General features: G+C 40.3%; 3 protein-coding genes across 4 annotated transcripts; all 3 read left to right on the top strand.

Annotated features, from left to right (window-relative positions):
- Nucleotides 1-211: 211 nt before the first annotated feature.
- On the top strand, nt 212-3,636 carry LOC116251228 (BTB/POZ domain-containing protein At1g55760). 2 transcript variants are annotated; one of them, XM_031625375.2, is made up of 5 exons: nt 212-337; nt 408-837; nt 1,332-1,477; nt 1,885-2,003; nt 2,782-3,636. In XM_031625375.2, the coding sequence occupies exons 2-5, from the start codon at nt 719-721 to the stop codon at nt 3,385-3,387; spliced, it is 990 nt and encodes a 329-aa protein (XP_031481235.1). In that variant the 5' UTR covers nt 212-337; nt 408-718; the 3' UTR covers nt 3,388-3,636. The 2 variants fall into 2 exon arrangements, with proteins under 2 accessions (XP_031481235.1, XP_049933050.1); XM_050077093.1 differs by lacking the exon at nt 212-337 and having other exon boundaries at nt 390-837.
- Nucleotides 3,637-4,682: 1,046 nt separating this feature from the next.
- LOC116250340 (uncharacterized mitochondrial protein AtMg00810-like) lies at nt 4,683-5,288 on the top strand. The gene has a single exon (XM_031623970.1). It carries the CDS (start codon nt 4,683-4,685, stop codon nt 5,286-5,288), a length of 606 nt encoding a protein of 201 aa, XP_031479830.1.
- A 60-nt stretch (nt 5,289-5,348) lies between these two features.
- Nucleotides 5,349-13,010, top strand: LOC116250339 (subtilisin-like protease SBT5.3). Its single transcript, XM_031623969.1, has 11 exons — nt 5,349-5,739; nt 7,786-7,843; nt 7,999-8,096; nt 8,895-9,059; nt 9,467-9,578; nt 9,839-10,382; nt 10,595-10,683; nt 10,771-11,016; nt 11,417-11,531; nt 11,925-12,138; nt 12,334-13,010. Exons 1-11 carry the CDS (start codon nt 5,349-5,351, stop codon nt 12,879-12,881), a joined length of 2,580 nt encoding a protein of 859 aa, XP_031479829.1. The 3' UTR covers nt 12,882-13,010.
- The last annotated feature ends 353 nt before the right edge of the window (nt 13,011-13,363 follow it).

Raw genomic sequence — 13,363 nt, 5'->3', positions numbered from 1 at the left:
CAGGCTAACTGGCAACGTGAAAGTAGGCTTGAAACTGCAAAATTAGTGGTAAATCAATTCAACTAATCAGTAGTACATGGATTTCCTGCGTCAGCCTGATTGATTCAATTCAATTTTTTTTACTTTTACAATAGTGGGGCTAGCGGACTCCCCATTTGATCAATGAACTCAAGCCAAGAAAGGGCCATCACTTGTGATCAAGAGAGAGAAACCATCCACTAGGTAATTGGTTTGGAGCTTGGGCGGTTGGGACAGGCGGTGCCATCGTCACTCCCTGACATCGTCTCATTCGAAGTGAGACAGCTGAGACACGCTACCAACTGATGCAAAATGAAAAGTATGTAGACGTTTTTCCACTTGATTATCAATTTATAGGTCACACCTTATTTCGTTCGATCGCAATACAGGAATTCTGGTAGACTTCCCGGACGCCGAAGCTGGTTATTAACGCCGTTTCAAAAAAGCATGGTAGCGTCCATGGTAGCGTAAAGGAAGGTCCAACTCCATGGTTGCGTGAAGGTAGGAATCCGAATCTGTTATATACGGGCTGCCAAAACCTCGCGCTACCGTCCCCAGCCAGCAGGAAGAAGTTAGAGTTCCACTCCATGGTCACTGAGAGACCATCTTCTACGACCGGTTAAACCTGGGGAAGCCTGGAGACTTCCTGGAAGGAATCCTGGATTGCATCAATGAGCTCACCGATATCCTAAAGTTCAAGATGAGCGAGAGCACGTATCGTGTCGAGACCACAGCACGCCTCGCACAGTGGAAGATCGACAACCTAGCGGGTTCCCCTTACAGGAAATCGGATCCCTTCAGGATTGGTAGGTGGAACTGGTGAGTAACGGATGATGGCGGTTCCGTGAACAAGTTTTTTAATTGGTCTGTAGCAGTTTTTTCGCTCTCCCCAACTTTTTAATTTCGCTTATAATAGGGATTCAGGTCCCTCTTGGGGTTGGAATAATGCTGGTCAGTGAAATGATGTAAGATTTTTAGTAGTTTTTAGGCTTCCTCATATTTCTTATTTGTGTCGTTTTCGGCAGCTTTTAGCCCTCCTCGATTTCTTGGTATTAGGTAGATGGTGCTTGTTACTGAAGTGAAAATGGGTTGCAGGAAAGAAATTTGCTTTGTTTCAATCGGTTCTTGAGCTTTATATCTGTTTCTTGATTGTGAACACCGAGATTTTAACTAGTTTCAAACTTCTTCGCCTTTCTGTTGCCTGATATATCCACTTTGGTGTTTTACTAGTTTATGAAACTTGAAGGCAGCAATTAAACTTTTCTCTCTTAATGGTGATAAAGATTATCAAAATCTAGGAAAAAAATTTACAGGTTCATATCGATAGAGAGGAGCAGGGCGTTACATATACGGCTATTTCCGGATATTGGGAAGCTGTCCAGAGAACCGGCACCAATCGCATCGTTTGTAATTCGGCTCCTGTGTTCTAACGGCAATCGTAGGACTCTTGTTTATCCCGGTACTTCTGCTTCTTGACCTCGTTTGTACTTTCTTAGAAACTATGTACTAAGTGAATTATCTTTTTGAACAAACTTTACATGGGCGTTTGGAATTTACGATCTGCTTCGGACTATCTCGTCCAAGTAGGAGATCTGAATCACATGACTTGTCTAAGATGTTGCAACTGCGCATCTGTTAAACCAACTACTCAAGTTCAAATAAGATTCAAAAGTTTGGTAAACAAGCTTGATAGAAGTTTCTTTTCTTCTTCAGTTGTGGTTGCAAGTTGCAACAAGGCCATCCATTTTAAAAATGGAAAATGATGCAGATTAATAAAGTGAAAGGTTATTCTTCCAGCATGTAGCTGCTGAAGTCAGTTGGATATAACTTGACACCAAACTTATTTTCGTTTTTTCTTTTCCTAAGAAATCAGTGACAAGTTGCTACAGAGCAGTGAAGATTTCGTGTGGCCGCTAGATATCTCGTTTGCTGGGAAATTCATAATTGACGTAGAGTTTCTGGATTTGAAGATTATACCTCCTGAAGTATGCACTTTCCTGCTTGTTCCTTGTTGTCCTGCCATTGTGTTTTCCTATTATTCTTCTATTCCTAGGTTTATTTATGTAGACATAACTGTCGTCTGATCATGGTCCCAGACAAGTTTTATAAGCATATGTTATGCAAAATTTGTTTCCAATATTCCAACTGTCCGACCTTGTCGAAGTGCTCTTCTGCCTCATGCTTTTGGGGTTCATGTGGAAAGGTTTCCAGCTTGTGTCCTTATTGGATCCAGATTTTCACAAATGAGCATGAAGTAGATGTGATCTAATTTTCTGAAATTATTGGGTTTTCAGTTGTATCCCTATGACCACAGGAAATATCTGGCTTCTGCTTATCATGTTGCTTCACTCCTTAAAAAATGTGTGGTCTTGAAATCAACTCACATTCTTTCAAAAAGGGGAAACAGGAAAAATGAAAACATTGAACTCACCTAAATACAACTTTCCATCATCACTTTGGAAGCCCTTGTTTCTCAGTTTAGGTATCTACTTTACATTTCAAATGACGAAAAGTAGACAAGGTTTGCATTAAACAACTATGTTTTCCTCAATTTTGATTATAATATAGTGAAAAACTTTGTCTACTTTCTATTTTCTAAGACAGTTCTGAAGAAAAAGAGAAACTCCAAAAAATTAGCTCAATTGTTACTGCATCCATATATGGTGCTTCATAATCTTCAATGTTTGTATATGATAAAAAGAATTGAATCCACCATATTGCTTCCCTCTTCAAGATACTGATTTTTCTTTGCTGCATAACCAGGGTGGTGACCCATGCTCAATCTGGTCTTTCAAAGAAACAGCACAAAACAGATCAACAACAGCTGCCTTGTCCAGCCTAGGACGAATGTTGTCTGAACAGATACACACTGATGTCACCATTGATGCTTCTAATGGAAGTATTGGAGCTCATCGAGCCATTTTAGCCAGCAGATCACCAGTTTTCCACAGCATGTTTGCTTACAACCTTAAAGAAAAAGAGCTGTCGACCATTAAGATCAGTGACATGACTATTGATGTTTGTGAAGCCTTTCTGGGTTACCTATATGGAGCTGCTCAAATTGAAGATTTTATGGCACATAGATCTGCTTTGCTCCGTGTTGCGGATAAGTATGATGTCTCTGATCTGAAAGAACTGTGTGAGGAGAGCCTTCTTGAAGATATTGACACTAAAAATGTACTTGACAGGCTTCAAGATGCCTATATGTATCAATTGCCAAGGCTTAAAAGAAGCTGCATTGCTTACCTGGTTAACTTTGGCAAAATATTGGATATCCGTGATGATCTCAATGTTTTCCTGCAAAGTGCTGACAGGGAGCTGATCGGTGAGATATTCCAGGAAGTTCTGGACACATGGAAAGGCTTCTAAGTCGGAACAAGTATGAAGATTGTTCTTGTAATGGTGTTCATCGTGTGCTCTTAATTTTTGCACTATGTACAGGCTTTGTTAAAGCTGATGGGACCAACGTCTGCACTTCTGCAGTGTGCTGCTGTTCTGTTCTCGTGTATATCATCCATTCAATTGGATTTGCGATGGTTCAAGCTGCACGGAAGCTTTAGTATGAAAAACATACAAGTATTACATGAAATCAATATACATACATCTGTTTTGTGTTTATACTAGTTCCATGGAACTGTGGTCCATTCTGTGTGACTAAGAAGCTAAGCCAAACAGAACAACAGATTCGAATTATCTGTATCATGTGTCATTAATCAGCGTGACCAAATCATTTTACCATGCATCGGTTGATCTGGATTAAGTTTTCTTTTTCTTTTTCTTTCTTTTTTTTTTTCCAGCAGAAGATCAGAACTCACCAACCTTTTGCATCTAAATGCATGAAAAAGGACCAGGAAACATTGAAGTCTTCTATGAGTTCCAAAATGGGATATGAAATGAGTGTGCATCTTTGTTGGTATTAACAGTATGTGCGGAATGAAAGGTAAAAAACTTGCAGTTACAAATTGGTTTATTTCGGTGCTGTTCAGTTCCAATAACATACGTTTTGTTCCTGGGCAGCTCCCCATTCTGTGCTGACTGCAGGGCTGTTATAAAGCTTTCAACTACAGATCTTAGCAGTCAGTTCCGTCGTAGCTACAGTGTTCTTGACCACCACCATATCCGGATATAGTTCTAGAATTTGTAAAGCCTGACATATTAATCAAACATTTAACGCTGTCCTTGGACTTAGAGATTTCGAAACTTCGACCAGCTAATTTTGTCAAAGTGAAACGTCTTCATCCTCATTGTCCACGTTAGTCATGATTTTCCAAGTTTAAAAGTGAAAGTAGCCGGTTGTTCATGCCTAATCCTTTCATTGCTATTAAAAAACGCATTGTGGGTCCAATCAGGTCACAATGCGTTCTTAACAGGGCACTTTATCTGAAGATGTTTATATGTCACAACCTCAAGGCTTTGTTAATACTCAATATCCGCATCATGTCTGCAAGTTACAGAAAGCTCTTTATGGACTTAAGCAAGCACCTCGAGCCTGATTTCAACGCCTTAGTTCCTTTCTCATTTCAAACGGTTTCTCCGCCTCCAAGATTGACACTTCACTATTTCTCAAATTTGTGGGTTCTCATTCCATCTTTATTCTTATTTATGTTGATGACATATTGATCACTGGAAGCTGCTCCGCCGCCATTCATCAGCTTATATGTCAAATGGGGTGTGCATTCTCAATAAAAGATCTTGGGCATCTACATTATTTTCTTGGAGTTGAAGCACAGTTTACACCTCAAGGACTCTTTCTTTCTCAACGCCAGTATATGCAAGATCTTCTCAAGCAAAGCAACATGGTTGATGTCAAGCCCCTTCCTTCGCCTTTAGCTGTTGGCGAAAAGTTATCTAAATTTGATGGCACGCCGCTACTTGATCCTACTCCATATCGCCAAATTGTTGGTGCTCTCCAGTATGCTACCCTTAGCAGACCCGATCTTGCTTATGCTACCAACAAGGTCTGTCAGTTTATGCAAGCTCCTACCACTGTTCATTGGGCTGCCGTCAAACACATACTTCGCTACATTAAGCACACTCTTCATCTTGGGTTTCTTATTCGGCCGTCTTCGCACCTTTCTCTTACAGCATATTCTGATACCGATTGGGCTGGCAATCCTGATGATCGAAGATCTACTACCGGCTTTGCCATCTTTCTTGGAGATTCCTTGGTTTCGTGGTCTGCAAAGAAGCAAAATACTGTTGCTCGCTCCAGTACTGAGGCAGAATATAGGGCATTGGCCTCCACTGCCGCCGAAGTTCTCTCCATATAATATTTTTTACAGGAACTTCGTCACCCTCTTTCCACCATTCCCCGGCTCTTATGTGACAATATGGGTGCTGTTCAATTGACTGCCAATCCGGTTTTTCACCAACGCACTAAGCATATTGAAGTCGATATTCATTTCATCCGGGATCATGTGCAACATCATCGCCTTACAATTCATCATGTTCCAGCTACTGACCAACTTGCTGATACCATGACCAAGCCCCTTGCTCGCTCACCATTTGAATCCATTCGTGTCAAGCTTAACGTCCTTCCTAGGCCGTTCAGCTTGAGGGGGGCTATTGAAGATAATGCTCAAGGAAACAATATCGCTGGCAAAATTGTTGTTGTTTCTGTTGACCAAAAGATTAGGAAAGAAAATCAGAGGTGTAACCAACAATATCTTCAAGATATTGATGCCAATCAAGATCCTAGAAATCAGGAAATGAATGACCCCTGTATTCCTTTAAATGTTAATGGAACCTCTCACACAAATGATTGAGGCGTGTGAGAGAGAAACCTTTGTTCGTGGACGTAGACTCGATCCTGAGTCGAACCACGTTAAAACTCTCTGTGTCTTGGTGTTTTGCCTTTTTCCCTTTTATGGCACGACGATTTAGTCCTGCAGCTTGTTCCTTATGTGACGCTGAAGCAATGGAGAGACTTTTTCTATTAGGCAGGAGGACCGCACATCTGAATGAACTGGGGAGGATAAGGTATACGCCAATTTCACTTTAAAAGATCGCTAATAGGAACCCTTTATGTGGGTTATCTGTGTACTAAAGAGATGAGTGGCCCATATTGCTACGCGATCCCATGGAGTAGCAACCTGATGTGAATTCAATCTGAATAGTTCTGCGCCACAGATTCTGAAGCAGAGGCATAAACAGTACGAAGCATGACACTCCAAATTCGGGGCAATCAAACTGCTCACGGCTTCTTGAAGCCTGTTCACTAGACACTTGGGCCTTCAAGCTATCGATGGAAAGGTAAAGGCACAGGAGTGACCATCAGTGCTCTTCATCTGAGGATCATGTGGCGAAAGACCAATTTCTTGAATTGATCAACCAAGGCAAAATGCTCATGTCCCGTCAGGAAAGTACATAAAACTTCAATTAATACTTTTGGACTAAGATGGGAATTCATCTAAACTTCTACTTCTCTTTGACCATGGTGGGTTGACAAGTGTATCAACTCTACTCGGATACGAAGCAGCCCTAGACCTCAACAGTAGGGAAAAAAAGGGAGGGGTTTTGGCCTCTTCGGGGGCTATCTCCCTATCGATTATGGTAGGGATCCAAGTACCTTCCCTTTATGTTGACAAGGCCTATTAATACTCGTAAGCGCATAAACACCATTGAACTCGAATTTCCTCTGCCGTTACCTCTCCGGTGTCTAACGGGGAGAGAGAAAGGTACTCGGAGAGCAAATGACCACATTGGTAGTCGTAAATATTGGTCAATGCTATACCTGATTAGTAAGGTAAAATTTTCTGATATTAACAGTTTCTTGTTGAGAAGATCTTGGCCGAAATATAAGGAACTGAAAAAAGAGAGCAGAATTAGCTATCTGTAACAAAAGAAAAACAAAAACGAAAATTAGTGATTATATCACAGTAACTCCATGACAGCACTAAGTACGTATCCAATCTAGTCAAAATATACTATTTCCCGAAGGTCTGAATTGGCTCCGTTAATTCATATTATCTCACTGAATCCATTACATGATTTTGTGGGCCTGAGCCTCCAACCAAGTTAATTAGTAGAGGCCTGACCTTTGGCACCCTTCTGCAGACAACGAATGTAAATGATTCGCACTCTGGTTAAATTGTTAAGTCTGACTATTAGAACTCACCAAATCGTATGTGGATTTAAACCTGGAGCCAGAAAGAACAGCCTAAAGCAATATCTAGCCTTGACCAAATTAAAGTAAACTGTTGAAATGTTGATCTGTTTTGGATTTACTTCACTTGCAAATTGTAAAAAAACACAAAATTAATAATTGATCAGATTCATGTGTTGGATTCTGAATCTAAACAAAATGACGCCATTCAGATTGAATCGAGAAAACCTAACCTGGATATGAATGATCTGAATTACTTCAAATGAGATATTGGGTAGTCGTCCAAAGAGAGAGAGAGCGAGAGAGAGAGAGAGAAAGTTCTGCGAGAGGTATGGATTTCAGCAACATTTGTGAATTGTGATAGATAACCATTTTAGTATTGTAGAAGATGCCCGAATAAAACTGTCTACGTACCCCAATAAAACAGAGGCCTCAAGTCATTGCATCGATAAAACTGCGATGGGGAAGCTCTTTTTTCTTCTTCTTGCTTTATTCTTTGCACCCACTTTTGCGCTCCAAAAGGTTGCATCTCTCTCTCTCTCCCTCTTGTTCTTTCTTTCAGTTTATTGGCATCGAAACATACCAAACTGGACGTTCTTGATGGTGGTGACAGTCATACATCGTTTATTTGGGAGCACATTTCCATGAACCACCCGATGCAGTCGGTCATGAGTCGGTCAGTGATTCACATCATCAGTTTCTTGCTTCCTTTCTAGGAAGGTACATAAAAAATCTGCAATTTAATTTAATTTTTTACTTTTCAAATGCAACTTACTTTTCCTGCACTTATTGCATTGCATTGATAAAGAACAACATGCAGTCAGTTGCCATGATATGCAAGTATTTGACGTATAACCACTCGTGGGCCTCTGCAGCAAGGAGAAAGCCAAAGATGCCGTCTTTTATTCCTACACAAATTACATCAACGGCTTTGCTGCACGTCTCGACGAATACGACGCTGCCGCCATTGCAAGTATTATATCTTTCTCTCTCGTTCCCTCTCCCTTTAATATATATACATAAAACACATTTTCTTCTTGTTTATTTTTTAACCTTTTGCTTAAATTTGACTTACAAGAGTGGCTTAAGAGTAAGTTTAATGGCAGCCTGCTTTTTAACTATTGAGAGCTAATGAGTTCCAAAGTGTATTTGCTGATTCAAAAATCGAACGACTTTTGGAAAATTAGAAAACCATATCTTTTTGGTAAGATTTACAAATAAATAATGAAGATTTATAAGCTTTTTTGGCCAATGATGAACCCATTTACTCTGTTAAATCAAATCAAAGCAACTTAAGTTATGAAATCGGAGTTTATATTCACAAATGTACCAAATATTTGTACGTAAGCGTGCTTTTGCATTATCACCAAAACTGGAAAATAGTTATAGCAATCTGCCATTGTATTTGGAGTCCACCACACATAGACCGCCATGCTCTTAATTTATTTCCTCTTCCCTTCTCCTTCATTTGAGAAACAGGGCCATACGCCTGTTCCCTACTCAGGTCCCTCCTTCCGTTTGTCTCCTTCCTTTTCTCGTGTAATCTACTGCAACGTCTGCAGCCATTTTGCTTAGAGCAATTTCAGTTATGGGAAGGACAAAACTTTAGTAGCTCTGTTCTTGTTTTGTCAACTACTACTACTACTAATAATTATTATTGTTATTGCAACATATTCGTGGCTTCTGCGCCTCAATCTTAATTTCAAGTTTGCAGATCTCCTATATATACGTGGTTTAATTGATTAATGATATTTAATTTGGACCGTGTTAGAGGACCCTCGTGTTCTGTCGATATTTCCGAACAATGGTCTCTTCCTCCACACGACTCGATCATGGGGATTCATGGGTCTGGAGAAAGGCGGCTCCCCTGTTGTGGGCTCCCTCTGGGAGAAGGGCAACTTCGGTGAAGACGTGATCATTGCAAATCTTGACACAGGTGCGTCGTTCCTGTTACTTTTTCTGTAATCTATTCTGCAACGATCCGTTCTTCTGTGTTTTGGAGGGCCTCAACTAGGGGATCTTTACTCATTTAAATTGAGACATATATAGCAACTCCAAAATATGGCATCCAACAAAGGAGGTCATATAAACAAGGACGGCGAATGTTTATTTCGAGAAATCGGGTCATAGTTGCCCTAATGATTATTAATTGACCATCGAAAGCACCGTCCATACTTGCATTTCTGAAAACATTAATTTGCAGTAGAAGTACAAAAGATAGTATTCAATCAAAAAATCGTAGACAGAAGACTAAGATTCTGCAGCAACATAGCCTAGAAAGCACAAAACGTTCGGAAGTCCTTGTTTTTCCACTAGTAATGCATTTTAGTTCGGTGTAAACAGGGGCCTGGCCAGAGTCCAAGAGTTTCAGAGATGAAGGGTATGGCCCTGTTCCTGCGAGGTGGAAGGGAGTGTGCCAAAATGAAACTGATGTAAACGGTGTTAAATGTAACAGGTTTATTCTCAGAACAAGTTGCTGTTTAGCCTCCTCTTTGCTTATTTTCATAGATAAATGCATGCCCTTCTTGGTAAAATTGAGTTGGATTTTCTAGTTAAATGCGTGCTCTTCTTGTTAAAATTGAGTTGGGTTTTCTTCAAATAGGAACTAAAGAAAAAGTTACAAGTAATGGCATGTGCAGGGCATTAGTAAAAGGGTTTATAGTTGTTAAGTGTAAAGAGAAACTAATTTTCTTATTGAGTTTGGATCACTTGCAGGAAGTTAATCGGTGCACGCTACTACGATAAAGGTTACATCGATGCAGTTCACCATGCTGACACAGAGGGCTTCGTTTCTCCTCGTGACCACAACGGCCATGGTTCCCACACCCTATCAACAGCAGGCGGCAATTTTGTACACAATGTTAGCGTGTTTGGTTATGGTCATGGCACTGCCAAAGGCGGATCACCGAGAGCCCGTGTTGCAATCTACAAGGTCTGCTGGACACCAGTACTTGGCAAAAATGGCAAATGTTTTGGAGCAGATGTACTGGCTGCATTTGATGCAGCAATAAGTGACGGTGTCGACGTTATTTCTGTATCACTGGGAGGTGATCCTGCTGGTTTGTTTGAAGATGCAATTGCTATCGGCACATTTCATGCCATTAGCAAGGGCATTGTGGTGGTTGCATCAGGTGGGAACAATGGGCCAAAGGCTGGCACAGTGACTAACTTGGCTCCCTGGCTAATCACTGTTGCAGCAAGCACATTTGACAGAGACTTTATTAGTTATGCTGTTCTTGGTGATGGCACTTCTTTCAAGGTTAAACGTTTGAGTTTCGTTTTTTTATTTACATCATTATCTTTGATGTAATTTCTTGTTTACCATTTAATTAGTGAGCCGTATGCATTGTTTTGCATACTAAATCAAATAGACTTGCTTTCTTAGCTAACAAATGATAATCCTAGCATATATGTTTTCGAGATGGAGCAATTTGCAATGTTCTAATATTTTTTTAGAAACGGTACTGTTAGGGGCAAAGTCTTTCTCCAGATTCTCTTCAAAGGAAGGCTTATCCATTGGTCGCAGGGCAAGACCTCAAAATTTCTAATGCTACTGCTGCGTAAGTAATTTAGATTCTGTACTTCAAATGCGCATGCTTTGTTCTATTGAGAGTTAACTTGATTATTCTTTTCTTATTTATAACCAGTACATTTTGCATTGAGGGTAGCCTTGATCCAGTGAAAACAAAAGGAAAAATTGTTTCTTGCCTTCGTGGAGCAAATGCAAGAGTTGCCAAAGGATATGCAGTATGGAAGGCAGGAGGTGTTGGAATGATTCTGTGCAACGACCCAATCAGTGCAAATGATATGATCGCCGACGCTCACTTTCTTCCCGCAGTTCATGTCACTGCATCCGACGGGGAAAGAATCTTCAAGTATATTAGATCGACAAAGTATCGCATAATCTTTTTGCTCTTATTCTCTTACGAAAATAAGATTGGAATTGATCGATTAGTAGAAATACCAAACAATGAACTTGGTCTTATTTGCAGTTAAGTTTTTGTTTGATTTCGTACCTTTCTTTTACATACACATTTACTTGTTGAGACTTTTCATCATTGGCCTTGGCCCATATAACGTGAAAAGCATGATACAACAGGTTTTAAATCAATTATATCTAATAATAATGATTATACACTTCTATACACGTGGCTTTTGTAATATATGTTAGGTAGAAGGATATATGTGCGCAATTTGTATATGACATATTATTTGAACGTGTGAAGGTTTTGTCGGCTTAAATAGTTCCTGGAAAACTACGAATCGATTGATTTATTTTATGAATATATGCAGGTCACCAGTCGCATATATCACGCGCCCAATCACTGAGCTAGGAACCAAACCAGCGCCAGTTATGGCTGGTTTCTCGTCTCAGGGGCCTAACTCTGTTATTCCAGGAATTCTCAAGGTTTGCAGATAAATCTTAAGCTCTTTTGACTTCCACAAACACACATACACTCACATACATATTATTATACGCAACATCTATTTGTCAAATAGGTAGGCCTGATGTTATGCTTTCTTTTTTCTTTTTTTTTTTTTTTTTTGCTCTCCAACCCTCTCTCCCTTGCTCGACTTCGTCCCTCCCTCCCATCACTATACGACCACCAGGGGCCGCTGCCGATGGCATCCCCTATGACGGCGGGCTTGTCAGTTCTCGATAGAAAAAAAATATAAATGTTAAGAGTCATGGTTCATTAATTTTATATATATATATATATATAGATGTCAAGGTTCTGTGATATTTTTATGTGAAGTAGCCTAAGATTAAGACTCGTGATCTTTCATTTTCATGTGACAGCCTGACATTACGGCGCCAGGAGTGAATGTCCTTGCTGCATATAGTGAAGCAACATCACCCACAGGTGTTCCTTATGACAAGCGCCGTGTGCCTTATAATCTTGATTCTGGAACATCAATGGCATGCCCCCATGTCTCTGGCATTGTGGGCTTACTCAAAAGAGCTCATCCAGATTGGAGTCCTGCAGCTATCAAGTCTGCAATTATGACCACTGGTAAGGGTACTACAAGAAGTTGCATGCCGTCTTTAATCATTCCTTTGGAAATATAGTCGCCCTCTTTAGTGAGATTACAGTTGAGATATTGTACTGTTACTGATCGATTCTGTAATTTTTTTTAGTTTATTAATACCTAAACACTATTCTTATGATATGAATTATATTATGTATTTGCTTACTTTTTTTTTGAAGCGATGCAAGTTGACAACAAGAAGGAATCGATGCTCAACGCCTCTCTGGAAAAGGCAACACCATTTAGTTATGGAGCAGGTCATGTTCATGCAAACAGGGTCACAGATCCAGGCTTGGTTTACGACATCGGCATTAAGGATTATCTTAGATTCTTGTGTGCCATCGATTATAACAAAGATTTTGCTGCTCACATCACCAACAAGACATACAACTGTCCCTCGGAGAAGCCCAAGGTTGGGGACTTGAATTACCCTTCAATTACTTTCATCAACCTCACCGGGTCAGATACCATCTCACGAACAGTTAAGAATGTGGGCGGCGCTCCGGCCACTTACACCGTTCGAGTCCGATCACCTCCCGGAATTTTCGTATCTGTAGAGCCAAAAAGTTTGGAGTTCGGGGCAATCGGCGAAGAAAGGAAGTTTCAGGTAGCTGCACAACTGAAGAGAGGAGCTAAAGATGGATATGCATTCGGTTTGTTAGTCTGGTCTGATGGTGGTCGACACTATGTCCGCAGCACCATTCTGGTTAAGGTGGGGATAAGCTGAGCATGTCAGTAATGGATGCTGAAGATCAAATCAATAGTATCAATTTTGATTTATATACGTTTATTGTAGTTAAATAATTGTTCGTGGACTAGTCACACTAGTGATTTCTTATGCGCAATTTTTTTTTATTGTTTTATTGCCATTTGTATTTATTCCACAGTTACATGTATATTACTTAATAAAGATGTCAATGAGTAAAAAAAATGTAATGTGAATCACAGACTGTGTACAGCTAACTAAGTGGGGCAGCTGTGGTGTATTTATTCCACAGTAACATGTATATAACTTAATAATGATGTCAATGAGTCAATGTAATGTAATGTGAATCACAGACTGTGTACAGCTAACTAAGTGGGGCTGCTGTAGATTAGACTTAATTGGCCTGGACGGAGTGAACAGGTGGAGGAGGAGGAGGTTGACGTATGGGCTTGGATGGAGTCCACCCTCGTTCGAGGGGCGCCGCAACCAAGTCAGACAACCGG

This window comes from Nymphaea colorata, chromosome 3, assembly GCF_008831285.2.
Source record: "Nymphaea colorata isolate Beijing-Zhang1983 chromosome 3, ASM883128v2, whole genome shotgun sequence".
In the NCBI taxonomy this organism is placed as follows: domain Eukaryota; kingdom Viridiplantae; phylum Streptophyta; class Magnoliopsida; order Nymphaeales; family Nymphaeaceae; genus Nymphaea; species Nymphaea colorata.
This window is presented reverse-complemented; position numbering and strand designations above follow the sequence as displayed.